At 45.3% G+C, this 27,960-nt stretch overlaps 1 protein-coding gene across 3 annotated transcripts; it reads right to left on the bottom strand.

Moving 5' to 3' along the window:
* Nucleotides 1-153: 153 nt before the first annotated feature.
* On the bottom strand, nt 154-27,960 carry TMED8 (transmembrane p24 trafficking protein family member 8). 3 transcript variants are annotated; one of them, XM_077750655.1, is made up of 7 exons: nt 27,891-27,960; nt 20,605-20,686; nt 15,195-15,324; nt 13,501-13,627; nt 12,968-13,273; nt 1,752-1,840; nt 154-610 (listed from the first exon to the last, which is right to left on the bottom strand). In XM_077750655.1, the coding sequence occupies exons 3-7, from the start codon at nt 15,315-15,317 to the stop codon at nt 512-514; spliced, it is 744 nt and encodes a 247-aa protein (XP_077606781.1). In that variant the 5' UTR covers nt 15,318-15,324; nt 20,605-20,686; nt 27,891-27,960; the 3' UTR covers nt 154-511. The 3 variants fall into 3 exon arrangements, 2 of the variants coding, with proteins under 2 accessions (XP_077606781.1, XP_077606780.1); XR_013331744.1 differs by lacking the exons at nt 154-610; nt 1,752-1,840 and adding exons at nt 4,818-10,053; nt 10,656-11,661; XM_077750654.1 differs by lacking the exons at nt 154-610; nt 1,752-1,840 and adding an exon at nt 4,818-11,661.

Below are 27,960 nucleotides of genomic sequence, written 5' to 3'. Positions count from 1 at the left end.
TCCAACTTCAGCTCGGGTTATGATGTTGTGGTCCATGGGTTCGAGCCCCACGTCGGGCTCTGTGTTGACAGCTCAGAGCCTGGAGCCTCCTTCGGATTCTGGATCTCCCTCTCTCTCTGCCCCTCACCCACTTGCGTTGTCTATCTCTCAAAAACAAGTAAACATTAAGAAAAAAAAAATTTTTTTTTTAAGAAAAAAAGCAGGAAAGAGCATTTTCAAATAAATTCAGTCATGAATGGCCCTGGGAACTGGAGGCAGGCTCCCGCATGGGCAGTGTGAACAGCCACTGATCAGGCTGGCTCAGGATCCCACCAGGTCACAGCTTACCTTGAGGTCCCTTCTGGAAGTGGAACCAGATGTGACTTTTATGTCCTGTACCTGAGATTTCATTTCCCCTGCATGACTAAGGTCTGAACAGTGAACTGAGGTCGATGTGTCTGGTTCAAATGGAAGCCACCACTCTCAGCCTTGAGTCCCTTCTGCCCTGATCCCAGGGTACCTAGTTCTCCCGTCATCCTGGGCTCCTTTGTGGCCTCTTCTTTCCTGAACTTGGGTTCCAGGCTTTAGAATGACCAAAGTGGGCTGCTCTTGTTCCCGAGCTGCGTCTGTCCTGGCAGAGCCAGAAAAAAGCACCGGACAGTAGGTGAGACACAGCAGTGACAAGGGAGACTCGGTGGCTCCTCCTGCCCTGCCGCCATCTTTCCCTCAGCTTACCCCAGACTTGCCTGGCTGGGTGAAGTTCACCTGGCCTCCCTCCAGAAAACCTTGACTCAGGAGACTAACATCAGCCCAGGGACCGGGACTGGCACCTGACCTGGACATTTGAAGTTGAAGGTGATTAAAGCCCCCATGGATTTTAAAGACCGAATGAACTCTGGGGAAAGGAGGCTGGCCCCCACTTCAGGCCATGCTCCCCCAGCCCCATGGCAGTCGGCCTCCCTGGCTCTGGAGAGACAGACGGGTGAGGAGCCATGGGCAAGGCCAGACAGGGTGCTGGCGCCACTTCCCTGGGATTAAGGAGACAGCTGGCTCTGCCCCCCACCGGCAGGCACCCTGGGAGCCCAGATGATTGGAACTGATTTCCAACACTGCTGAGGTTACTGGGTTCCTCCACCCCTTCTTCCTCCCAGTCCCATCTCCGGGGAACAGACAAGAGACTTCTGGGAAGGCAGGGAACTAGACAGAGTCTGCATCCAGGACAGGGATTCCAGAGAACGCTCCCCCTGCCCTGAACGATTCTAGAGAATTAGATACAGTGAGGAGGTGCTTGGGTTTTCCTGGAAGAAAAGTGGTGGCTGTCCTACTCCAGCAAGTAATGGACTTGCCGTCCCCTCCGTTCAGTCCACCAGCTTGCAGTGAGCCTTCCCAGATGACCCTCCCACCACCCCCCTACCCGGGCTGGGAGCTGGGATATGTGGCCGTGGGAGCGGGAATGTGGCAGACGTGGCCCTTGCTCTTCCTGAGCTTTTGTCCCTCGTGGAAATTTAATTGGCCATGTGAACTCCACCGCTCAGTGTGGTGGGTCTGTGCTTCTCTGCTTGTCTGACCCAAGATGACTTCTCAGAGCTCAGTTCAGGCCTTCTCTTGGACAACTACCAGCATATTAACCCTTTTAAGCTGGGACTCTATCAGCCTCAAACTGGTGGCAAGAGCTTAATGGGTTTTAAGGAAATCTAAATCAGGTAAAGAGCGGATACAGCCTCTGTTGTCAAAACATAGAAACCATCCCTCATCTGTGGCATGAAACTCACTTTCCATATTTTTCTCATGGTTCCCATAGTTCGGTCCTCTGGTTCAACAGGAAGTTTCTGGTACGTGTCACATGCAAGGTGAAAACCACCTGTGGGTGGGTAGGGAGGAGAGAATGAGTTTGTGGCTTTTCCCCTGGGCTCAGCCGAGATCCCTGGAGCCCCATTTCTGAGGCCCTCCTTTCTATCTGGCTTTCCCCAGACCCCTCACCCCCAAACTCAGACAAGCCTGACCTTCTCCCCTAAAACAGAAATGTGTCTAAGGCAGAGAAACTCGCTCCAGGCTCCTTTGGGGTGACACCTGGACCGTGCTGGTGCTTGCCAATACCCACCACCTGCGCCACCCAGAGGAAGTGGCTCAACCTTTGTGGGTGTCAGCTGCACTGGCTTTAGGAGGACAGTGCTCTGTCTTCTCACCTCCTGTTTTTGCAAAGATTTTTGTATTTGAAAGCTAGAACCTAAGCCGTGGGAGCTCTCCACGCAGCCGGTTGCACCGCGGGCTGGTGTCAGGACCAGGGCTGGGGACCACCCTCGCTGCCTTCTGCACCCAGACCCGAGGACAGCGCCTGAGCTCTCCGAGGGCCTGCGACAATTCTGGGTGTCTCGGCAGGCTAGGGGACCCGGCCTGTGAGGAAGTGCGGGAACTGGGGAGATGAGAGTTGGAGGTCTGCAATAGAAGGCAGGCAGGGGGAGCCACCAGTGCGGGGTGAACTGAGGGATGGAAGAGGCGAGTGTGGAAAGGGGCGGTGGGATGCGCAGAGGCTCTGGCCTTGCCAAAGGATCACAGCCCTGAGAAAGGAGAGCGGTCTGGTTTCTGGGCCTGCGGGTTTGAGTCAGTGAGGCTACCAGTCCGTGTGTTCCAGCTCCGGGCCGTCTGCGGAGTCCAGGTCACCAGCGCAGTTAGCTGACTTGCCACTGAGGGGTGTGGAAACCTGAGATTTTGCCAGCTTCAGCCCTCCCTATCGGGAACTGGCCTCTGGGGACCTGTGGCTGGTTTCGTGGGAGGGAGGAGAGCCCTCTTTATTCCCAGAGGAACTCAGCCGTGCTCCAGGGAGGGGAGTAAGAGAATGCAGCCTTTCTAAGCCATCCTCCCTGCGTGAGAGCAGAGTTCTCGCAAACTCCTCCCCTAGGGCTGTACTCCCCACCTCCCTGTAACCCCCCTGCCACTCAAGGTGACTAATGCATGTTAGATGGAAACATGTCCTTCCTGTGCGTCCATGGCTGTCTACCCCCTCCCCTCCCAGAAGGCCCCTCTCCTCTTTAGGGGGCCCTAGAAGATCATGAAGGAGCAAATCTCCCGAAGTATAGAGACAACTTACAGGTCAGGCCAAATGGCCCCGGGGCTTGGCAGTAATTAGGACTCTAAAGCGGTTTGAAAACTACCTCTTCTGTGACTCCCTTAAATCTGCAAATCAGTGGTTTTCAGGGGTCAGATGTATCTCTCAATTCAAAACCATCACGTGTTTAGGGCATGTTTTCCACTGGGGGCCTCTGTCCAAAGGCTGAGTGGGTGGTAAATGTCAAGTCCTTCATCCCCACCTCAGCCGTTAGACCTGTGGGGAACAATGGGCAGATCCCTGACACCAGTATGTCAGAGCCCACAGGGAGACCTGATCTGCAGTCACAGTGGGAGTGGCCACAGGGGACGACAGATGCTGGAGTGGTAATTAGGTGCGGAGGGTCTTTCAAATACTTTAGAAGGATGAAACCAGGAAGGAGGTGCTGCCAGGACATACTTGGAACAAAGCAAAACATACAGGATTTTGTTCCAAAGCAATTATACGTATCATTAAGGAAAGTAGTAAACTTACTGAACAAGCAGGTGGACACACATACTCCTAAGTACTCATTGTATCGGCTCCTCCTAACTTTTACACATAACTTACTTAGCTCTCATCCCAAGGTCACCAGCAGGCATCACTCTACTTCCGGAGAATAGGTGAACTAACACGGCTGAGTCTAGTCAGAACCTCATAGGTTAAAGAACATCAGACTAAATGTCAAGAGCTGCAACATATAATCCCGAGCTCTGTCAGGATCAATGATATGACAGAAATGAGTGCCTTTAAAAGGTAAACGGTAACCTTCAAGGGGCACCTGGGTGGCTCAGTTGGTTGAGCGTCTGACTTCAGCTCAGGTCACGATCTTGCAGTCTGTGAGTTCAAGCCCTGCACCAGGCTTGCTGCTGTCAGCCTGTCATGGCAGAGCCCAATTTGGATCCTCTGTCCGCCTCTCTCTGCCCTCCCCACAGCCTGTGCTCTCCAAGAAATAACCTTCAATATATGGTGACTTAGCCATAACACATTCAGCACATCCAAACATAACTCATTGAAGGCCCCAAGCTCCATGTAGTCTGCCTGGGCTTTCTACTGTTGGTTGTGCCCTAGGTTGGTGGGCAAATCATATCCATTTAACTCACAGTTATTTCCAATCTCTTCCTCCCTTATACGTCAGCCTCTAAAATACGATGCAGAGGAAAACGAGCTCTAATAGGCTCGTCTTAGAACCACAGATCTCACTAAAAGTAAAAATTTCAATGGTACCCCTTCCTCCTCAGATAGGAGTCATTCTCATTTTGTAATAAACACCAGAGATACACACAGGCAGCAATTTGAGAGATGTGTAAGCCATCTTCAGGTGGTGTCATTTTTAAAATGAAAATAGACTGAATTAATATCACCCGGACTGCGTTAATGATTACCCTGGTATCAAAAGTGCCAGTTCCAAATCTGAACACAGTAAGCACATTAGGAAATGATCATTGGAAACCGAATACTGGTAAAACTGTAATGACTATTCAGTAATCAGCACTGTGAGCCCACCTGTTCCGCCCTTGGGCCCAACCCAGTCCCCAGCTCATAACACTCTGCCATGAATTTAAACACAGTTGAAAAACCTATCATTAATCTTTCTTCATCTTTTCTTAACTGCTGATTTTTCTTAATTTTTATAATCAATAGGTGACAGAATTACATAGATTTGCAGAATACCTTTATTCTAGGAGGAATGCAGAGATAGATAAAAAATGTAAAATGTGAACCAGGTTCATTAAGACAGAATCAAAACATCTCAGGTGCATAGTGAAAAAGTTTATTTAAGACAGATTTCAAAACTTGGAAGAGAAGACAAAGAATGCACAAAAGCATCACAAAACAGTTACAGAATATAAAAACACAAGAACCGAGCTGTTTAAAGACTCACAGCTCAGCATCATCTGTGTACCACAGCAACACATTCAGTGCCACAGGGTGGTAAGAGAAGGTATCTTAAAGGAAAAACCACTCGGCAGGACGTAACGACTGAGTCACAATTTGGTACAGAGCTCTTAGAAATCAGGGGATCTGGTGACAGTGTTTCTTGTGATCCAGGACACGTAAGACAAGATGGCTGCAATAAGTGACTAGCTGGGCTACTTTTGTAGTTTAAAGAAAAGACTGTGTTTCCTTTTCAGATCCCACATCAGTGTCAGAGCATGATCTAGAAGAAGGAAAGGGTGCCTTTATGGTTGCCAATTTGCCAAGAAAGCATCTTCATTCAGCAGACAGGTCTCAGTGCATGGCACCAAAGGAGGCCTTTCAGAAACAGAAGTTAAGTGGCATAAAGTAGTTTAGGAAATCTGCAAGCACCGCCCTCTATCCCAGTGATCCTCACCCAAAGCCCGGCTTTCTCATAACCCATCACTTTGATTACAAAGCAATGTTCTTCTGGGAATTTCAAAACATTTCCCATTATTAAGGGCAAATGGGTACACCAGAGTCCGTGGGTTACAGGATTGCTTTCTCCAGTCTTTACTTGTTCTTGAACGTGGCTAAATGGACATAATTCAACCTGATTAAATGAAAGCAACTCCATTTATGGGACAATAATCTCAGAAATGGAGGTTAGTAGAGTTTTTAATATGGAATTTCTTAGTACAATGTACTACTTAGGACATAAGAGAAGGAATTAAGATAATTTTTCCAGACAGTTGTCGGCCTGAACCCAAAAATCAACAATAACAATAACAAGGAACATTTTAGACAGAAATATTTCAAACCTGAGTGAAGAAGTGAGTTCAGGAAGAGAACTCTTTAAACTGTTGGTTAAGGGCTCTTCTGGAACCCTATATGCTAGAATATTCCAAACCCAAACTTCAGACTTGTTCATGACCCTATATCAGAACTTTTAGAAAATGCACTTTGTCCCCTGGAAGTCATTTCACATGAATTATTTTACCCTTAGATAAGTACTTTTAAGTGGCAGAAAACTGTGGAATTTAATAAAGAAGCCTGTATATCTAGATTTCTGGGGCACTTTCTCCTCATGTCTTTAAGGAAGAGCCATGACATTAATTCTCATTCATGTGCCTGGGGCCTAAGAGAAATCAAAGTACATATAATGGTAATCAGATCATGAGTTCAATCAGTGACCAGGACCACAAATAATTTCAAAGCCAGCATCTTACGTTTGGACTTCATTTGTGAGGGAATAACTATTGGTAAATGAACTCCATCAAGGCCTTCGGCAATTGGGTTTTCTTAGCTTAATAACAAGAGATTCAAACAGCAGGGGCTTTGTGTGGACTTCACGGTTCAGGCAGGAACAATGAAGCCTGGCCACACAATATTTAGCAAAGCTTCTGTCACCCTCTGGGTCCGAAGCCCTGCCCTAACCTCAGAATCTAAATAAGTGGGTGGATGTCAAAGAAGTGCTCAGAGATGCTAGATGGATTAGACAGAGCAAAGGGGGAACACCGACCATCACCAAGTACCAACTAAGCCAAAGCAGTTTTCTTCTGGACGCCTCCCCCATCTCCAGAAAACCACCCACCAGGAACCAACTCCCAGGAGGTTCTTCTCCTTCTGAGAACACTGAGGAGCTGCAAACTCAAGCTACAATCGTATTCACAGCCCGTGGCAGATATAGTTCCCAGAGAAAGAGGGCTTGCTCTAGTCAGTACTCGGCTCAATTAACTTGTTGCCTTAATCAGTATCGCATTGGCATATCCTCTTCATTCACTTGGTAAGGTTAACAAGAGTTCCAACTGATGACTGTACAGTCATACACAAGACACCCAGCTATCCCGATATGGGACCATAAGTCATAATCCTTCCCCAGTCCTACTTCCAACCAAGGCTGACTGCCTTTTCCACTCAACTCACGCTAACTGATTAATCCAGTAAACAGAGGCCTTGGATACTATACTGCCAGTGCTAAACAATATCGTAAATAACCAAGACATCGGAGAGAAATGGGGGGCCCTGGTCCCTCTTTATCTCTCAAGTGTGTGGAAATGAGGGCCTAGGGATGGACTCCATGCATGAAGACTGGGATTTTGGCCATAGAGATGCTCACCACACACCGGGTTACTAGAGAGCTTGTGACTGGTTCTATAGACCCATGTCCTACTCACTTCCCACAGAATCCTGCATCATGGCTTCCTGAGCACAAACACACAGGTAAGACAATGACTTGCTCTCTAAAGAGCATGAATCTCTTAATGTGCCACCCCTCACAATAAAAGAAATGAAATTACTTCCCTTCAGACAGAAACTCACCTTCCAACTCTCTTCAACCACTGAGATTCTATAGGGATGGTGCTCTTCCCTTTTGCAGCAAATTCAGGTTTCCAGGACTTCTACACTTTTGGCCAGGCGGAAAGAGACTAGTTAGAGAGGTTGATGTGGACCTTTTAGGCCCAGGAGAAATTCCCAATGGAAGCTCTTTAAAGGGAGAACAAACTGTGACCATCCCACACAGGTTAGAGAAGACAGGGATTCCTACACCTCACACGGAGGCCAGCCTGGAGGGGCACAGCTGGCTCACAAATATATGCCTGTGGCTTGAGGCCCTTCTGTGATGTTGGTCAAAATTAACTGATTTCACCCCTTTCTTGGCCAAGTCAAAACCAACAGGGGCTGGAGGGACACAGCTGCACCTCCTCCTAGCTTCTTTCTAGTCTTACCATCCTTCTCCATGGCCCAGAGAACACGGAGATGAAACCCAGCCCCAGGTCGGGGGATTACACTTAGCAGAGAAGACCTACTCAGAAAGAGTCCTAAAGTCAATCCTGTTGGAAAAGATCCTGTTGGTTTGGAGGTTTCTGAGACAAGCACAATGAGAACCAGCAAGGCTTCTGGCTTCAACGACAGTTCCAACTAATAAAGTACAGACTAAAGAACTAAATAAAATTGGGATAGGAGCAAAATTCCGGGATACATTTGAGAGCTTCTCTCTCTTCCCCTCATTTTACTCTTTCCTACCCCCCACTTACTATCAGTTTTAAAAGGCAATCCCCAAGCTGCACAAAACTCTTTCCCTCAGGTCCCTCCTTCTCCCTCCACTAAAACAACTGTCCTTTATGTAAATGTTAGGATGACTCACCTCCATACCTTAGAATCATATACTTTGGGGTTAAAAGACAACTTTTTGCAGAAGAGTGAGTTTTTGCCTAATTGTTTCAAAGAGGAACTGCATAGGGCTCATCAAAAACATTGAAACTCAGATATTTTCTGTAACTGGTAAGGTTTACAATAATATTGACTCCCACTGATTAGCACAAGATAGAGAACTCCCAGATTTAACTCTTTTCATATAGACATAGTAGAGTAAAATATGTACTTTTAAAAAGTCTGAAGTTTCCTTTCCTAAATAACAGATAAAAAATATTTTTAAAATACATGAAGGACCTTATTTCAAGGCGTTACCTACCCCATTATTGTCTGAGGACTGAGTTTTAACTCCGGAGGCCTGAGGGCCTGTCATAAAGCAACAGATTAGAACAAAGTCTTTCCAGAGCAGCCTCAGAGTTACCCTCACTCTACTTTTAAGTTCTCTGCTTGCTGAAAATTCTTTATCATAAAATGTTAGAAAAAATTAACACTTTAAACATGCCCTCCTTTCTAAAAGCCCCATCTCTCAACAGAGTGGCAAAGCTAAACAGACTGAAGAAATGTAAGAAGTCGGCTACTCTGTAGAGAATTTCAATCTCTCTCCCACTACAAAGCGCTCTCTTCTGTCTGTTAGTATTTATTTGTGCTCTAGAGAACAAGTTCGGGGGGGGAGCAGAAGACTTTGATTTCATTGCTTGGTTCTATGAACTTGGACAGGGAGAGATTAAGGAAAGGATGACCTCAGGATTCGCTGGGCTCTGAAATTCTCAGTAATTACATGTGCTTCCACAAATAATATTTGGTCCCTAAAGTTCAAGGATTGCAGAAATTTAATAGGAGAAGAGTAAATGATTAGACAGCAAAAATATCTTCTTTTGAAAAGCCATTTTGTACTAATGGAACAAAGAAACGCCCATGCAGGGTGAAATGTAACAATGTCCAAGGACTTCAAAAGCGACCAGACAAAAAGAGGCACGTGGAGGTGACGGGAACAGGTCCCTCAGGCTTCCCTGATGCACGGGGACTAGGATGCCAAAGAAAATAAGTACAGAGAAGCTCATGGCAAAAATAAACAAAGAAGAGAGTGCTTGTTGTCCCAGGGAGCTTGCTAGGGCCCGACAGCTCCGTTTTAAGAGAAAGCCGGAAGTTAATAATAAACAGGAAAAATAAGCAAGGCTTTAGCTGACTGGGGAACAGGCTCGGTAGAAAATTATTTCATAAAGATTAGACTCAATTAGCTAAGGCAGGATTCAACTTCATGCTGAAAGAGTGCTCGCTCAGTTTATCTCATGATTAGATGACGCTCAGTGAGTTTGCTTTTCGCTGCCCAAATAGTCACTGAAATCATTTCTAATTTCTTACAAGGTAGTACACGTTGGCCAGTGTAATCCTCTACAAAACGCACTGAAATACAACACGATGGTGGTGTGACGCTGCTTGGTCCGCAACATCTGACCCTCCTGGGGCTTCGCTCCCAGGGGAACAGAAGGTACAGGCTGTACTGCCCTTTGTTGGTGACACAGGTGCTACCGTGAGGAGCCCTGATCGAGTCCCTGCTCCTGTAGGGAGGACAGGCTTGGTGTCAGACCCCTGCACAAGGAAGGAACGAGCCAAAGGAAACGTCACGAGGAAGAGGACTCCTCAGAGTAGGCAAAGGACTCTGAAATCCCGGAATCCTCGGATATGCCCGCTTGGCACGTCAGTTCCTCTGCACTCAATCCTGGGTGAGTGGGCAGGGCCCCTCGCAGCCTAGAACTCCTCCCAGGGAACGCTGGGGGAGGGGGGCATCGTCCACCCCAGAAGGGCGGAGTCCTCCGCAAGCACCCCAGGACTGACCTGCAGGAAGGGAATTCTCACTTCCCAGCTTCTCCTAAAATCATCATCCAACTCCACAGAAGAGGTGGCCTCAGTGGCTCAGAGCAGACGGAAGCCTTCTAAGAAACAGGTGGAAAGTGTTTCAGAGGCAAAATGAAATGTGCCAAAAAATAAATAAATAAAGTAATAAATAAATCGAATTATTCCTCAAAATTCTAAGGCAATCACAGACTGGACACAAGGAATAAGAAACAAGGAGGTACAGACGACCACAGTGGTCTCCGCTGCCCGAAGCCCGGCCACCCCGCCACTCTGGCTGCTGACTGCAGTGCTCCCACCCGCTCCCCGGGCCTCAGGACTAATATAGCAGGGAAGGCTGCCACCCAGGAAATGCAAGCTTTGGCCTGGGAAAGAACCAATCCAATCAGCAGCAACAGTGATGCTTCAGTACCGCCTTTTCTAAGAGACTTTGAACACCAAAAGCTTTAAGCCCTCAATGCAAGAAACCTAAATTCAGAAACTCGAAATTGGATTGGTTCTGAAGCAAAATTTCTAAATAACACTCCTACCCTCTATAAGATAAAGAAGAGTGGTGGGGACTCTGGAGTGATTTTGTTTTTTAACTTTGTCTCTCAGATTATACCTTCTTTGATTATACAAAAAATAATAATTCAGTAACACTTGACTTTCAAAGATGTGGATTCTGAGATCGATCTAGTACCTAATTTCTGCCTTTTCCCCTTCAGCTGTCAGCACCTTCGCTCAGGGACGCTACCTCTTGAAGTAGGAAGTTGACGGAGGCAGTCTCTCCCCTGTGGATCTTAGACTGCGAGATCCTCACTTAGGCTGCACAGACGTTCTTGCCAGGAGGGCAAGGATACGGACGTGGGGAAGGCAAGAGGAGGGCACGAGGCAGAGTCGAACGATCTGGACTACTAACACCCCTCCCAAGGCAGTGAGGGCTCCCGGCCTGTGCTACAGACCATGAAGAACCAGCAGGTGGGAATATGGCAGTGGTGAGAGGCTGGACAGAGCTTTCTCCATCCAAAAGACTGGGTGCCCTCATGGACAATGTGCTTTTTCCTCTTCCAGCACTTTCAAAAGGTGAAGAGTGGGTGCCACTAAACACGTCTGCAGTACAGGCTCTGGGAGAGGAGAGAGCAGCAACTGGAATAATACCTTGTACCAGAACAAACCTATTTTTAAAACAGAACACCCAACTACCCTTTAGGCTTTTGCCTGATGGGCTCCTTCACGGAGGGACTTTGCTGGAGTCTGAAGCAAGAGCGTGAGCCAGGGACCACAGAAGAGGAGTGCTACACCACCACCTGCAGAAGCCAAGAAGGGGGGAAAGCTATGTGGGGTCAACAGTCAGGCATGCCAGGCAGGACGTGAGGGTCAGGAGCCCCACGCTCAACTTTTAGCTCCTGCCTGTCCAAAACGAGAGGCCCCAGCTGGCGGCCTGCTCCAGCCAGCGGACATGCGCCTGCCCCCTGACCCGGCGGGCCTTCAGCTGGTGTAGTAGACGTGGAAGTAGAGAGTCTTGTTGCGGAGCAGGGAGTAGGAGTTGTCAAACTTGAGCAGGTAGATGCCCTCGCCGGGGTAGTCGTGGCTGCCAGCCTGCACGTCTCGGTGGCTGTCTCGCCGGTACACTGGCATGACCTCCCCATAGCGACCTCGAAGGGAGCTCCTGGAGCCTCTCTCTACGTCTCCAACTGGGACAGGGTCTGCGTGAGCAAAATGGCACAATGACCAGATATGACTTCAGAGACCGAGTAAGTCCCACCTCAAGAGAAAAGAATGGACCAGGTGACTTGGTGGCTTTTAGCTGACGGAATGCTCTTACCCTCCCTATAGAAGTTTGGAAATGTCCGCTGATCTTCTGACCATCACAGCCACTGGTGGGTGATACTGGCATTTAGTGCCCAAGTGTCCAGGAGCACTTAACATCAGGGCAGTACCTGCCCAGCAAGGAAGCATTCCACCCCAAATGTCTCCACCGAGAAACAATGATTTAGCCTTATGTAGCCTACCTAGCTCCAGAAATATTTGGACATTTCCAAGGGGGAGAAAAGATTTCGAAGGGAAGATTCTGACATCTCTTCATTCAACGGGAGAAAGAAACAGCTACTGGAGACAGGAAATACAAACATACTGTACAGAGTGACCTAGAACTTCTACTTGGCCTCTTGAAGAACAGCAAATTAAGACATGAGGTTCTCTCCCCGGCCTAAATACGAAGATTTCCCTGCAGACTTGCTTTTCCATGAAAAAGCAAGGGATTGGTTTTAAGATTATGTAGAAAAATCATGATGCTTGGAACCTACTTAGAACCTACTCTTAATATTATAACAACAACAACAACAAAAAAGCCTCTGAGTCACCCTGAGTAGGCATTGCAAATAACAACGGGAATAGAGCACAGAAACCACTTGTAAAACTATTCTGGGCATATTTTGCAATATACACAGATATTAAGTCACTATGTGGTACACTTCAACTAATATAATGCCGTATGTCAATTATATCTCAATAAAAATTGTTTAGGTTAAAAAAAACTGCTCTGGGCATGAGTAAACAGTAATCAGCCAATGGGGACAGTTTGGAGAGGAGTACAGTCAGCAATGTACAATCACCCAGTTTGGTTCCAGACTAAAAACAATGGTAAATATCCCAAACTATGAGAGAAATATAAAATAATCTCGGGTTTATACGTGATCTATATACCGCAGCACTTACCCACTCCTTTCCTGCCCACCCCTATCCCTGTCCCCAAGGAGATGTTGGGGAAACAGCTGGATACTGACTAAAAGCAAAAGAAGCTCTCCAGCAAGGCACCAATAGCAGCCCCACCAGAATGTTCTCTGAGGGTCTGACTTTGGCCTGCATCACTCAGTTTAGCTTACAGTGCTGAAAGGGATTCCTCGCCTGCATTCTAAGGATGGAAGGACTCATATAACACAGGAAGTGGTCATTAGACACTGGGTTGAGCCAGAAAAAACAAATGGCAAATTATGTTAACATTAAATTTACCTTCGATCTCTTCCTCCTCTTCCTCATCTTCATCCTCATCCTCACTGGAATCACTGACCTGCACAGTTATGTCAGTGCTGGTTACAGGGGTCCAGTCAAAATAAACTCCAAAGCCAATGTCATAGTCATCAGTTGCAAACTCCCAGCAAACGCGCTTCCCCTCTGGATGGGTAGGTACCCGGATGGTCACCACCTCACCCCGCTTCACCACCAGACGGCTGTTTTTCTCTTTGCCCAGCTTGCTCTTGAATTCCTTCATCTTGGTAAAGGTCCAGATACATGGAGGAGCCATCAGAGGTGGGGACACTAGAAGGACAAGCAGCTTACTACTGAGAAACCAAGAGGAAATACAGCCAAATCTGGCATTTTGCTTAGGGAGGGTGTCACAGTTAACGACATTCTTTCTACTTCCTAACTTCTTTGACTGCCTTTCACAAGTCACCTTCTTACATTCCTTCCATCTGTCTGCCTGCCTTTCTGTAAGCACCCACAGGGAACAAGGAAGCCACCTTCCATACCCCCAAAGGTCTCACCTTTCCTGTGATCCCCCAGTAGATCTGTGGACTCCAAGTCAGCTGAAAGGATATCTATAGCTCCTGTGTGCTCAGACTGGATCATAACGATGTCCCCAGACCTTTGTGGAACTTGGTACTTGGCCATCTGCACAATGGAGATCTGATTAGAGCACTTACTAGCGTGGTAGATTCCACTCAGCCTCCTTCCCAAGGGGGCTGCCCACCCCTGCCCTACTGCCTCCACTTTCCATCAGCTCAAAGCCTGATGTGCTATGTCTCTTCCTCCCTTTTGCAGCTCTCCCACTGCAGACCCTTTATATGATCCTTGTCTGTGAACATCCTCCAAGCTTGCTACTGACTTCCACACCCATGGTGTTGCTGTGCTGTGCCATGACCTACACAGCCTCTCCCCGCGGTCCCTCTCAAGGCAGTGCTGGCCTCGGGGGTGTAGCCCGGCTTTGGCTGTTCCACACATCCCCCCACTGCAATCCCCACTCCCGGGCTACCTCCAGATCCCTGTCAATCGAGTCACCAAAGCACTGCAGAGAGAGAATGTGGTTTATATTCTCTATCCCCGGCTCATCCATGGCACATCTGGGATGTCCCATGCCATCGGCTGTCACATCCACTAACAGCATCCCATAAATAACTGTCATTTCACCTGTTTAAATGTATTTAAACAGTCGATTTGCTGACAGACATCTAACTCCACAGAAGAGTACGAGCATCCCTTGAAACTCGAAGCCCTCGCTAACCCATGGCAGGAGGCTGCAGTCTCTCTCGCACGGGTTTCACATCAAACCACTCAGATTAGTGTTCCCGTTTCTTGTTTTCATGCCATAACTTCCTGATCCTTCTCCAAGCAGTCAGCAGGCAACTCAAGACATATATACCCCCTGGCCACACAGGACAGCACACCAGTGAGATGGCTGTCCAGTTAAAAGACCAGAATTATATTTGCAAAAAGAAAGAAATTTTGAATTGCTCCCAGGCTATATTCTCATAATATCTCTTTCTGAAGATACTACCTCCATTGCTATATGAGGTGAATCAGACTTTGGCTAACCTGCTTACGTGTCTTTCCTTTTCCACAAGGCTAAACAAAGTAGTTTGCAACGTATCAGCAGCACAGCATTAGTAAAGTCACCAATATGTCTTGGCTTCAGTTTCCTTATTTGCAAAATGGGAATATAATGGCACCTGTCTCACAGGTTTGTTCTCAGAAGTAAATGAAGTATTGTGGGTAAAAATGCTTTGTAAAGCAAACGTAATGATAATATTTGGCATTGTCTTTATTGACCATAATAGCATTAGTTATTATAATATATGTGTTAGTAATAATACAAACAACTCCATCCTCCATGGCAGGGAGATTACTGCTATCTACACCACTTCTATGGAACCCTGACCATAAATACTAAATAGATCTAGCACAAGAAAACTGAAGCTAAAACACGATCCCACGGTTGAAGGCGCCTCACATTCAGAGGATGTTAGACGACACGTGAGACACATGAGGACCCATTCCAACACTTCATTTCTTGAACAGCTGCCAGTTCAGTGATGGGCCCTGAGGGCGACACACGTGACCATTCTCCAAATAATTAAAACCGAGAGGCCCCAATGCTTTCGAGTTCCAACCTGTGCATACACACCTAGATTCTGGTGCCACACTGCTCCTCCCGAGGAGACTGCGCCAATGTCCTCCCTACCTTGTTGAGGACCTGGGCCCGGTCTGCAGGCAGCACCTCCTGCTCCACCAAGGTCTGAGCCTCCAAGGCACCGGCTGTCTTCCGCAGGTCTTCTGTGGCATCCTCACTCCCCGGGGACCCCATCTGTGGCCTCTCAGAAGAAGAGAGCATGTCAATTCAAGGACTCTCTTTAAAAAGCACAGTAGTCTTGAGAGAAACTTAGAAATAAAACAGCCATCAAGGGACACCTCCCAACCTCTGCTTTCCTCTGGCATCTGGGCCTACTGTCACTTTAGCTGACCACTGCCTGGGGCTGACTTGGCCCACAATAAAGCCATGACAGCATGTGAGGGCCCAGGACTGGTGAAGCCAGGCCCCAGGTTCCGAGAACCATGGCGAATGTGTAGGTCAGTGGTCTGAGATGGAACACAGGTCCCTGTTTTGTTCTTCTCTGGGGCCCATGCCATTTGCTCCACACAGAATTTCAACAAAATAAGAGAATCCCAGTTCTGTTCTACACATAAAACTTCTGTTGGAAGCGAAGGGAGGAGGCCTCACCAGGGCCAGAAATCAATCACCACAACGGAGGGAGCGCAAACTGATTGGCAAGGTAATCCCTCTGCGGTCAGGCCAGAGCGGTCTTTCGGCCCTTCCACTTCACACCACCCTCCGGCTCACACCCTCCAGCTCACATCCTCCGGCTCACAATGGCTAATAAAAGAAGGTCATCATTTTCTTTCCCTTTTTAAGCACATTAATCTATGATCCCAATGACTTAAGACCTGACAATTTGAATAAAGAAGCAAAGGGATACTTTCTGCTTTCTTCCCTTTCCCCTGGCTTCTGGACCGCAAAGTGAGCGAGGTGCCCAGTCGGTGGCACGATACCCCAAGTCTCTTGGAAATCTGTTGCCAACAAAAGGCGGCACAGGATTCTTTAGGGCAGCACACGTCAGAGTTCGGTGCGGGCACTGCCGGGGCTCCTCAGATTTTTTTAATAATAATTCTAAAATGTGATCGCCCTTTTTGATGTCCATCTTCTCACGAGTATACGCTAGAGTGGCCCAGTACATGACACGTGGTGTCGCAACAGAACGAACGCAGAAACAGATCTAAGAATCCAACTGTCTTTGTGAAGCCAGGCATCAAAGAGCGTTATAGTATCTCTCTTCTCACTAAATTATTTCTGCTTTGGAAAACAGTTGTTTTCCGTTAAAAACATATTATTTATATTCACATGCAATGAGTTCATTATTTTCACTTTTAAATCAATCAATAACTAATTTTTAATTGTTCAGTTTTAATTTCTAACATAGTAAACATTGATCGGGATAAACCACAGGAAAATTTCTTTGGGGTTCTCAATGACTTTGAATTGTGTAAAGGCTTGAGAACTGCTGCTTTCAAGCATCCCCACTGAGCCAATGACTGGAAAACAGTACCAGAGACGACACGGGGAAACAGGACTTACTTTGATGTTTATTAGTTTCTTTCTCTCTTCTTTTTTTAAAATAAACAGGAAAAAGTGCTCCTAGTTTACATATTACCTCTTTTTTCAGATAAAATAGAGCCAGCTTTTGGAATATCCAAGTCACCCCAACCTACCTAGGACAAACAAGAGGCAGTCACTATAAAACTCAGGGGTACGGGATATTGTTGATTTTTCTGGGTTTGCTTGGGTAATCCTGTGTAAAATGTAAATTAGTCTAGGCTATTAAGCCTATTTACTCTCTTAAGCCCAGAAATTACCGTCCACTTTTGTTTCTTGACACTATTTACCCTGATCTGTGTCCTCTATTACTAGGTGAGCCTGACGGCAGGGACGGGCCTTGTTCCCAGTACGCACAGCATCTACTGCCAGGCCTGTCACGTGGAACCCTCATCTCCTAAAATGACCTCATGTCATCTTGCCCAGTCCGTTGCAGTCACAATGGCCCCTTGAATCTCTAAGGGTCCTCAAACACCTCAAGCACTTGAGGGTTTTGCACCTGCTGTCACCTCAGCCTAGAATATCCTTCTGCTGGTTACCTGAGGGTCTCCTTCCTTCAGGCTTCTGCTCAGCCTTTCCTTCCAGGGAGGCTCCCCAGATGATCCATATGGCGAATGGCTCACTCTGACCTCGCCCCATTGGTGTTTCTGCCCTTACCCTGTTTGCCTGTCTTCACTGCACTCACTACTGCCTGACATATTATGTCTCCTATCTGGTTGACTGAAAGGTGTATATTAGTTTTCAGATTCTGACACAAATGAAATGCAGGATGTCTTACATCAGCCCGGGGCCTGGACTGACATGGTCTTTCTCCGGGGAGATTTGCATTTGCTCCTGCCAGTACTCAGGAGGGCTTCTAACTGAGACAACTTGAATAAGTTCTATGTAAGGGTTTTGTTCAGACCACACTGGCACAGTGAATTTAGACCACAAACTGGTGACTACAGAGTCGTGGTTCATATTCTCGGGGGAGATCTTTATTTTCTCCCCTTACCCAGAGCCAAGATGGAAACATTCAAGTTTCCTTGTGGTCCTTCTCTGTGTGAAGGGGTCCTTTCTCTTGTTTACCTTTTCACTGAAGGTTCACGCTTTTGGTGTCCTAGCTCCATGGAGGATGGGAGTGGGCAGGGGTGGGGGGGAGTGGTTCTTACTAGACTCTCTACCTTGGACAGTTTTCCCTTTCTTGGTAGTTCATGAAATAACAGTGGATGGCAACTTAGAGTCTATGAAGTATGACGTATGCTTGCTTTCTGTCTGCTCCTCCCACTAGAATATAAACGCCATGAGACCAGGGACTTGGACTGTTTGTGCATTGCCTAGAACATGGCCAGGTAAGTAGCAGGCTCTTAACAAATATCTGTTGGATGAATAAACAGTAGATGGTCCCAAAATATTTGTTGAATAAATAAATGAATACATTAATTTTTGTTTGGGAGCAAAAGAGAAGTACTGGCATGTAAGAATACAACAGTTAATCTGACCATTAGCCTGACCTTACTGTGCAAGGCATCTAAAATTAAGTCTCCTCTTTGCCTTTGTCTGTGCTACTTTGCACAAATATGGTTCTGCTTATTAAAAAACTATTTTGGGGTGCCTGGGTGGCTCAGGCAGTTGAGCGTCCAACCCTTGATTTTGGCTCAGGTCATGATCTCATGGTTCATGAGTTTGAGCCCCACATAAGGCTCCGCACTGTCGTTGTGGAGACTGCTTGGGATTCTCTCTCTCCCTCTGCCCCTCTCACACACTCTCTCTCTGCCAAAATAAATTTTTTAAAAACTTTAAAAAATAAACTATTTTAGAGAATAGGGTTTTTTAAAATTTTTTAATGCTTATTGATTTTTGAAAGAGAGAGACAGAGAGAGAGCGCATGAGANTGTGAGGCCATGAGTTGAGTGGACATCAAGAGTAGGACCCTTAACCAACTGAGGCACCCAGGCACACCAACACATAAATCATTTTAAGCAGGACACACAACAGCCACATAAATTTAATGTTCACATTAGCATTTCATGCTCTGGAGAATCAATGAAGGGTATTTTGGGAAAGATAAATTGCAAATCACTTGATGCCAACGATAAACCACGTAAAGGAAAAACTTCCACTGTAAGCCTTCTGGTTTGTGCTGACCCAGAGCAGGGAGGCCATCCCAAGGGAGGCCAGCCTGCCAGCTTCATGGCAAAGAGAGAGAGTCGGGCTCTTCCATTCCTGATATACATAAAACACAAACACTGAGCTTCAAGTGTCGGTTGGGCTGGACTTCCTTCTTCACATGCTAGATTTTAGAAACAGAGCTTTAAAATTAAATCTATCCTTTTTTCTAAGAATGTTGTACATTCTTCACTCAAAAACTTTATTTATTCTTAGGAGGAAACATCAGTCCGTGCCAAATCCAGCCCCCAAACATCCTTCAGATCAACATCCAGAAAAAGGGTGGTGGCAGCAAGAAGGAAAAGGCACTGGTCTCCTGGGATCTGAGGAAGAACAAGCGTTGTCTGAAATCATCACGGCCTCGGGGAGGCTTTGGTCTTCTAAAGGGACGTTCTATAAATAACCTAGTAGCTCTAAGCAAAGAACTCAAAACCCTTCTAATGCTACTCATGAGAACGAGCTGTAGAGGAGAGCAAACCTAAAGCTGTGTGAACTTGGGCAAATTTTTAAATTCACTATTTTGTTTTCCTCATCAGAAAAGAAACACCTGTTTCACTAGGGCTGTTACAAGGATTAAACGGTAGAACACATTTTCACACCTAGTACAGTACTGAGCAAACAGAAACATCCTGTAAAAGGGACGCCTGGGTGGCTCAGTGCGTTAAGTGGCTGTCTGACTTGATTTCGGCTCAGGTCATGATCCCAGGGTTGTGGGATCCAGCCCTGCGTCATGCTCCACACTGAGCATGGAGCCTGCTTAAAAATTCTCTCCCTCTGGCCCTCTTTCCTGCTTGTACTCTCTCTCTAAAATAAAGATTTAAAAAAATATTTTAAAAAAGGAATAACAGATTGTTTAAATATCTTGACATTCCTCCCTACCCACAGCCATCAACTAACTCTGTGGGGGGCATAGAGACCACACTGGTCCTACTCGACACTACTGTGCCCCAAGCAGGTCAGATGGACCGTAACTCCCATAGCTCAGGGTTCTCCAAAATATAGTTTTTCATTAATTATTCTGTTAATTTTTTGGGTTTCCACTTATTCTACAGCTCAGTACAACTCTTCCCCTTCTGCTATATACTCTGATATCAATGATGGTAGGGAGATGAAATGGATGGAACAGGAAATTAAGAATAACCATCTGAGGGGTGCCTGGGTGGCTCAGTCAGTTAAGCATCCGACTTTGGCTCAGGTCATGATCTCATGGTTCATGAGTTCAAGCCCCATGTTGGACTCTGTGCTGACAGCTCAGAGCCTGGAGCCTGCCTTGGATTCTGTGTCTCCCTCTTTCTGCCCCTCCTCACCTCACACTCTATCTCTGTCTCTCTCTCTCTCTCAAAAATAAACATTAAAAAAAAATTTTTTTAAAGAATAACAATCTGAAGGTTATCATACTAGTTTAATCTAAAAATTACATGGAAAAAAAAAAACCCCACCTCCAAAAGTGTGTGTGGTTGTGCATCTTATGGGTAAAAACCAAACACACATTCTCTTGAAAGTCTACCTGGGATCCATGTCTGATGTTATAACATTTCAACCTGGGCTTCAGGAGAAGAAAAAAAAGACACTACACTATTTGTTACAATTTCATTCTCTGGGAGTAAAGAAAATCGCATAATCTGAAAGAGATCTGACATTGCCCCTAAACGCACTTAAGGGCTGACTTATTAGTAACCAAACCATCCGTACTCTTCACTCCAACTTGTCCCCCTCAAAAGCACCATCCATGTCTCATTAATCCCTTATCTCAGAGGAGATAAGCCTCTAAGAGCCAAGCAGTTGCTGTCCCTACCTGTAGGGTGAGGAATGGGGCTCTGGATCAGAGGCAGAAGCCACTAGAGAGGTCACCTTGGCGTTTTCTAGATCTTCACTCTCTAGAAAATCATGGAAAGAAAAAAATAAATATTTGATAAGAGACACAATCATAATTATCATGTATCTTAAAAAAAATCTGGCGCTTTCAACGAACTTTCTTTCCAAAAATATCCTGGGCATCAATTTCTGAGAGGCCCAGTGCATAAATTATTCAAGTCCTCACATCCAAGTATTCTCAGACCTTCGTAACCCATTCGTGAAAGAGTAAAACCCTTTCCAAAACAAGTCCCCACATAATTCATTCCAGTTTAAGAATCACAATTCTCAGAAAGCATATGGTTAAATTAGGCAAAACACAGAGGGCAGAGGGAGATTTAGGACGAAATGAACTGGAATTCAGAGCTAAAGGATGGAGGGCCACCTCTTCATTCGGTAAGCTCCCACCGCATATCCGGGGGAAAGGATTTTTGTAATTTCTGTCACTCACTCACTCACCAATGACTTACTGCAGAACTGTTAGGTAGCCTCAAGGAGTATACAGGTGAAACACATAGAAGGCCACGTCCCCCAGGTCACAAGCCTTGGGCCGGCATCATGGCCATTTTACAGGTAAGAACACTAGTCTGTACAGAGACAGATTCAAATGCTGGCAGTCATGCTCCTAACCTTTAGGTGCTACTAAGTCTTCTGGTGTCTTCAGCTAGACTTCCCTTCAGCACTCAGAAAAGCAAATGACTCCGCATATTTAGATAACCCCTGGTTTAACCTCCTTTAGTTAAGACTGAAAGAAACTGAAACCCAAAGTCTACTTCTCAGTACAAACTACAACTTAATGAAGTAAACCTCCAACACTGCAAATTTCAGAGTTTGGTAACAACATAAAAGTACAAATGATGGGCAAATACTTGTGATCCAACTTAAATCCAACCTTATTTTTTTGTATGTGAAAAGATCTATTTTTCTTTTTGTCAACTCACACTCGCATACATAGAAAGACCTTAGAGTTTATGCCACCCAATTTTCTTCTTGGGGCGTAAAAGAAAATATATATATTGGTCTCTGCCCCCAGTTCCCAGCACAGAACTCCAAAAAATCCTGATGATTTCCTAAGTGAAAATAGGAGCATATTTCGTTCTAATACTTGGTCTTTGATTCTAGTTCCTAATAGAGTTCCTAAATGGCTTAGAATTTACTAGGTATTAGTAGTAGTGTCTTATGTTCTAATGAGATGATTCTGGGTGGATGCCTGGACGGGGGCTGCTCAGCAGAAAGACCGAGCCAGGATCAGAGGCTTGGAATTGTCAGCCCCACCCCCATTCTCCAGCGAGGGAGGGGCTGGAAATGAAGTTAATGTCTGCTCATGCGTGATGTGATAAAGCCTCCACAAATCCCCAAAGTAGAGTCTGGAGAGCTTCTAGGTTGGTGAAGCTCCCTCCATATCCTGGGAGGGTGACGTACCCCGACTCCAAGGGGACAGAAGCTCCTGCACTCAGGACCCTCCTGGACCTCACCCTCTGTATCTCTTCATCTAACTACTCATCTGTATCCTTTCTCATGTCCTTTAATAAACTGGTAAATGGAAGTATTTCCCTGAGTTCTCTGAGCTGCTCTAGCAAATCATCAAATCCAAGGAGGGGAAGTCATGGGAACCTCCAATTTATAGCCAAGGCAGTCGGCAGTTGTGGGGTAACCTGGGAGCTACTATGAGATTGGCATCTGAAGTTGGGGGACTGGGGAGCAGTTTAATGGGACCAAGCCCTTAACTTGTGGGATGTGATGCTCTCTCTAGGCAGAGTGTCATAATTCAGTTCAATCGTAGGACACCCAGGCGGTGTCACAGAACTGTTTGGTGTGAGGGGAAAAAAACCAGCCTCTGGTGTCAGAAGTGCGGTGAGAGGGACTCAGTGTGAGAGTAAAGGAGAAACTCAGGAGGACTAAGCTTTTCTTTAAACCTCCCAACAAAGGAACGGAGTCCTGGACAATTGTCAGATGTTTCCCAGTCTCTGCTACTCTGTGAAGAGGCCCTTTTTGCAAAGAGAGAGTGAGAATACAAAGTTCTTCCCTATGTTGACCTAAGTAAAACGTGCTTCCTACTAAGCTCTGCCCTTCTATCCCTCCCCACAATAACCTTTCAAATATTTACAGCCTATCACCTTCCCTGCAAATTCTTCCTCAGGCCATCTCCAGTTCTCTCGATCATCAGATCATCCCTTGGATGACCTCTGACCACACTGGCCTTGTTCTGTTGTTCCTCTTTGTTCCATTAAAACAGGCCTGGGGCGCCTGGGTGGCTCAGTTGGTTGAGCATCTAACTTCAGCTCAGGTCATGATCTTGCGGTCATGATCTTGCGGTTCATGAGTTCAAACCTCATGTCAGCTCTGTGCTGATAGCTGGGAACCTGGAGCCTGCTTCAGATTCTGTCTCTCCTCTCTCTCTCTCTCTCTCTCTGCCCCTCCCCTGCTCACACACTCTCTCTCAAAAATAAATAAACATTAAAAAAATTTTAAACTCCTACAACTCAATAGCAAAACAATCCAATAACCTGATTTTAAAAATGAGCTAAAGACTAGAATACATATTTCTCCAAGAAAGACATACAGATGGCCAACAAGTATATGAAAAGATGCTCAGCATCACCAATCATCAGGAAATGCAAATCAAAACCACAAAAAATGAGGCATCACCTTATCCTGTTAGGATTGCTATTATAAACAACAACAACAACAACAACCAGCAAGATAGGTACTGGAGAGGATGTGTAGAAATTGGAACCCTCGAATCTACATGAGAATGCAAAATGGTGTAGCCACTATGGACAACAGCAGGATAAAAATTCCTCAAAAAATTAAAAATCAAATTACCATATCATCTACCAATCCCATTTCTAGGTATTCATCCAAAAGAATTTAAATCAGATCTCAAAGAGATATCAGGACTCCAATGTTTCTTTTTTATTTAAAAAAAAATTTTTTTTTTTTATGTTTTATTTATTTCTAGGAGAGAGAGAGAGAGAGAGACAGCGGGAGCAGGGGAGGGTCAGAGAGAGAGGGAGTCACAGACTGAAACAGGCTCCAGGCTCTGAGCTGGCAGTCAGCACAGAGCCCGACGCGGGGCTTGAACCCACGAACCGCAAGATCATGACCTAAGCGAAAGTCGGACGCTTAACTGACTAAGCCACCCAGGCGCCCCAGGACTCCAATGTTTCAATGTGACACTAGTCACAATAGCCAAAATGTGATAACTTAACTGTCCACTGACAGATGAATGGGTAAAGAAAATGTGGTTGGGGCACCTGGCTGGCTCAGCCAGTAGAGCACACGACTCTTAATCTCAGGGTCATGAGTTCAAGCCCCACATTAGGCATGGAGCCTCCTTACAAAAATGTGGTGGACACATACGATGGAATATTATAATATTCTTTAAAGAGAAGGAAATTCTGCAACATGTGATAACACGGATGAACCTTAAGAACATTATGCTAAGTGAAATAAGCCAGTCACAGAAGGATACATAGTGCACAATTCCACTTACATGAGGTATCTCAAATAGTCAAACTCATAAAATCAGAGAGTGGAATAATGTTTGTCAGGGCATGGGAGGAGAGGGGAATGGGGAGTTGCTAGTCAATAACATCTGAATTATATAAGATGAATAAGTTCTAGAGATCTGCTGTACAATATTGTGCCAATAATTAACAATACTGTGCTGTACACACAAAAAATTTAAAGGAAATATTTAGAAGTGCTTCACAGAAATAAAAAGAATAAATATTAGTAAAATAAACAGATGGAAACACCATGCCAGTTCGGTGTGTACAACAAATCAACATATCCCGCCAATTTAACTCATTATTTAATGAACTCCTAACAAGTGCCTGGCCCCATACCAGACACTGGAGATGATGTGCTAAAGCAGACGCCATTCCAGCCCTCATGGAGCGTCTGGTCCAGCAGGGAAGCCTGTGAAGGGCCTTTATCCCACAGATGATTAAGAATTTTAAGCTTAAACTTAAGGTAGAAAATGGCAAATTTGTATTTTTTGGTAGGATTCTTTAGTAGCTGTCGATAAGCTGGATTTTGCCAGATCAGATGGGAGCCCTTTGCCAAGTTCACGAGAGATAACGAGGACCTAACAGTGATAGCTGAGAAAGGGTAGCGAGGACTCTATTAGAAAATCATTAGGTGGTCAAATTTGTTTTCCCGTACCCATGCTGGTGACGCTTATTTTTTTTTAACATACATATATAATTTATTGTCGTCAGCTAACATACTGTGCATACAGAGTGCTCTTAGCTCTTGGTAGATTCCTCTGATTCATCACTTACATAAAACACCCATTGCTCACCCTGCAAGTGCCCTCCTCAATGCCCATCACTCATTTTCCCCGCCCTTTACTAGATGTTCACAAACCATCTGTGACATATTCTATAACTTTGCTGAGAAGCTGCATCAAGCTTAATGGTCTACAGATTCTGAGTTCTAATCTCTTTTCCTCTTTGGATAACTGACATAGGTTCATTTCTAGTCCCTGACATTCCTCAAAGATAGCACACAATTACATCTGCAGGCCTTTCAGCACCCCAGATGTAGTAGTCAGCTGTCAGTCTTTTGGCTTCCAAACAGCCAACCTTCTGGAGGAGAAGGCTGTAAACAGTACACAATGGAAGTCAGAATGGAAGATCCTTCTTTTTCCAGCCCCAGGAAATTTGGGAATGGGCACATGACCTAAAATATTCCCACCAAGAATCTGAAATAGGAGTGGCACAAAGAAGAGAGAGAATTCATCAAAGAGCCCTAACCAAATCGTTCTTGCTGCTTAGCTTCTGGAGTGGCCTCCTCCTCCTCAGCCTTCCAACAACATGATGAGCCTCCTGTATCTTTGCAATAATCCGCTTTCTGCTTAAAGCAGCCCAAATTAGTTTCTATTGCTTGTAACTAAGAACTCTGACCAAAATACCTGGATAGAATTTGCTTAAAGTAGCGAGACATCCTGTCTTCTGTCTGATCATTTTTATTATTATAGCCAAGACTTCGTGATTCCTAGTGATCTTTACTATATGCCAATTGCTTTCTAAGCATCTTGCAGGCATCATCTTTTTGAATCCTCACTTAATCTCACTGAAGTTTGATACTAACATTACTTCCTTTTTATCACTCATGAAGTTGAGGCTCAGCAAAATCAAGTAACTTGCCCAAGATGACCAGCAAAGAGGAATAGAAGTGATAGTTCAGGCAGTCCAAGTTCAAAGCTAGCACTCTTAATAACTAGATTTTATACTGACTCCTCTTCAAATCTATACTGTGAAATATAACAGAGAGAAAAGTACAACTCAATAAATTATTACAAAGCAAACATGTAAACTACTTAGGCCAAGAAACAGATCAATCCTAGCTCTTCTGAAGCCCCACCTACGACCCTCCCAATCATTACCTGCTCCCTTCTTCCAGAATTATTGCCCTAACATATGGAATCATTTCTCTGCTTTCCTTATAGCTGGATCACCTAAATATGTATTTCTAAATAGCGTTACTTCATTCTGCCTGAATTCTATGTAAAGGGAAATAATGCAGAATATTTTAAGACAAGCCTCTCTCACTCAATGTTATGCTTGAAAGACTTAACTATGGAGGCACCTGGGTGGCTCATTCAGATAAGTGTTCGACTCTTGGTTTTGGCTCAGATCATGGTTTAAGTTGGAGCCCCACAATGGGCTCTGTGCTGCCCTCAAGAGCCTGCTTGGGATTCTCTCTCTCTCCCTCTCTTTCTGTCCCACCCCGCTCGTGCTCCCACTCTCTCTCTCTCATTATAAATACACTTTAAAAAAAGAGGGGTGCCTGAGTGGCTCAGTCAGTTAAGTGGCCAACTTTGGCTCAGGTCACGATCTCACTGTTTGTGGGTTCGAGCCTTATGTGGGGCTCTGTGCTGACAGCTCAGAGCCTGGAGCCTGCTTTGGATTCTGTGTCTCCCTCTCTCTCTGCCCCTCCCCTCCTTGCATTGTCTCTCTTGCTCTCTCAAAAATAAACATTAAAAAATTAGAAAAAAAGACTAAACTATGTTGCTGTGGGTAAGTGCATTTCCATTGCTATATAATATTCCATGGGTACGCCATAATTCATCAATATACCATTAATGAAGCCTGGGTTCTTTCTAAGTTTTTCGCTATTATGAATCATGCTGCTATAAATATTTTTGTTCATGTCTTTTGGTACACATGTGCATGCATTTATTTTGTAATAAACCAGAAATGGAATAGCTGAGTAATAGAAATCTGAATGATAAACTTTTATAGACAATGCCAAACTATTTTCCAAAGGGGTTGTACCAAGTATGCACTTATGCTGGTAGTGAGGAATATTCCCATTACTCTGTAACCTCTGCAATACTTGGTCATATTAGTAGTTTTTATTTGGGCCATTCTGACTGATGTATGCTCATTTAGTTTGCAGATTACTGATGACTTATCATGTGTCTTGGCCATTTGGAAATCTTTTATAAAATGCCTGTTCAAGTCTCTTCCCTATTTTACTGTTGGATTGTCTTTTTTTTTTTCTTTCAACAAAATGATTCTTTACTGAAATATTTTCCTTTGTAATTCTCAACTAGCTGGGCATTCTACTGTACCACTGTTGATTTCATCTATGATGCCATGAGGGTGATGGCCATCAACATCACAGCTCACAGTCTGGTGGTCCCTAGGATCTCTTTAATCGTTCCAGACAGTTCTCTAACTAAAAGACAGGTGCCCCATCTGTCCAGCAATGTCGACAATCTCATCAAAACTGATACTTCCATTGTGCTTAATGTTCTTCTGCTTCTTTTTATATCTTGGCAGTTCCTTGAGGACTTAGATAATGAGGGCAGACACAGAAAGTACCACCCTAATCTGGGCCTATCCATCTTGGTCATTTTCACTATATCCTCAGACTCTCCCAATCAATCACTGGTTGCTTTGGCTATGTCATCATCAACCTTTTTAGGAGAGTCAGGGGGCCAATCTTGGAGGTCAGGGAAGATGTAACACCAACCTCCCCACTGGTGCACCTCAAGTACGTGATCTCATTAGGGTCAAATTTAGGTGGCATGGTGGAGGCAGCTGGAGTCAGAGGACCCTGAATTAAGGACAGCTGCAGAAAACTGCATGTTGGCCACCTCCAAGCCAAAAGTTGAAAGTTGGATCATATTTTTATTACTTATAGGAGCTCTAAATACAAACCTTTTGTTAATTACATGTTACAAATACCTGCTTCCACTCTGTGACTTACCTTTTCACTCTTTTAATGGTGTCCTTTGATGAACCAAAGTTCTTCATTTTAATGTAGTCAAAACGTATCA

The sequence above is a fragment of the Crocuta crocuta genome, unplaced genomic scaffold (assembly GCF_008692635.1).
Source record: "Crocuta crocuta isolate KB4526 unplaced genomic scaffold, BGI_CrCroc_1.0 scaffold186, whole genome shotgun sequence".
Classification (NCBI taxonomy): Eukaryota; Metazoa; Chordata; class Mammalia; order Carnivora; family Hyaenidae; genus Crocuta; species Crocuta crocuta.
The sequence above is the reverse complement of the archived record's forward strand: the minus strand, read 5'-3'. Positions and strand labels throughout refer to the sequence as shown.

Coding starts and splice junctions, on each gene's coding strand:
- TMED8 (XM_077750654.1), bottom strand. CDS start 15,317: ATGGGGTCCCCGGGGAGTGAGGATGCCACAGAAGACCTGCGGAAGACA. Junction 13,628..15,194: donor GGGCCCAGGTCCTCAACAAG/GTAGGGAGGACA, acceptor TCCATTGTGCAG/ATGGCCAAGTACCAAGTTCC. Junction 13,274..13,500: donor ACTGGGGGATCACAGGAAAG/GTGAGACCTTTG, acceptor TTGTCCTTCTAG/TGTCCCCACCTCTGATGGCT.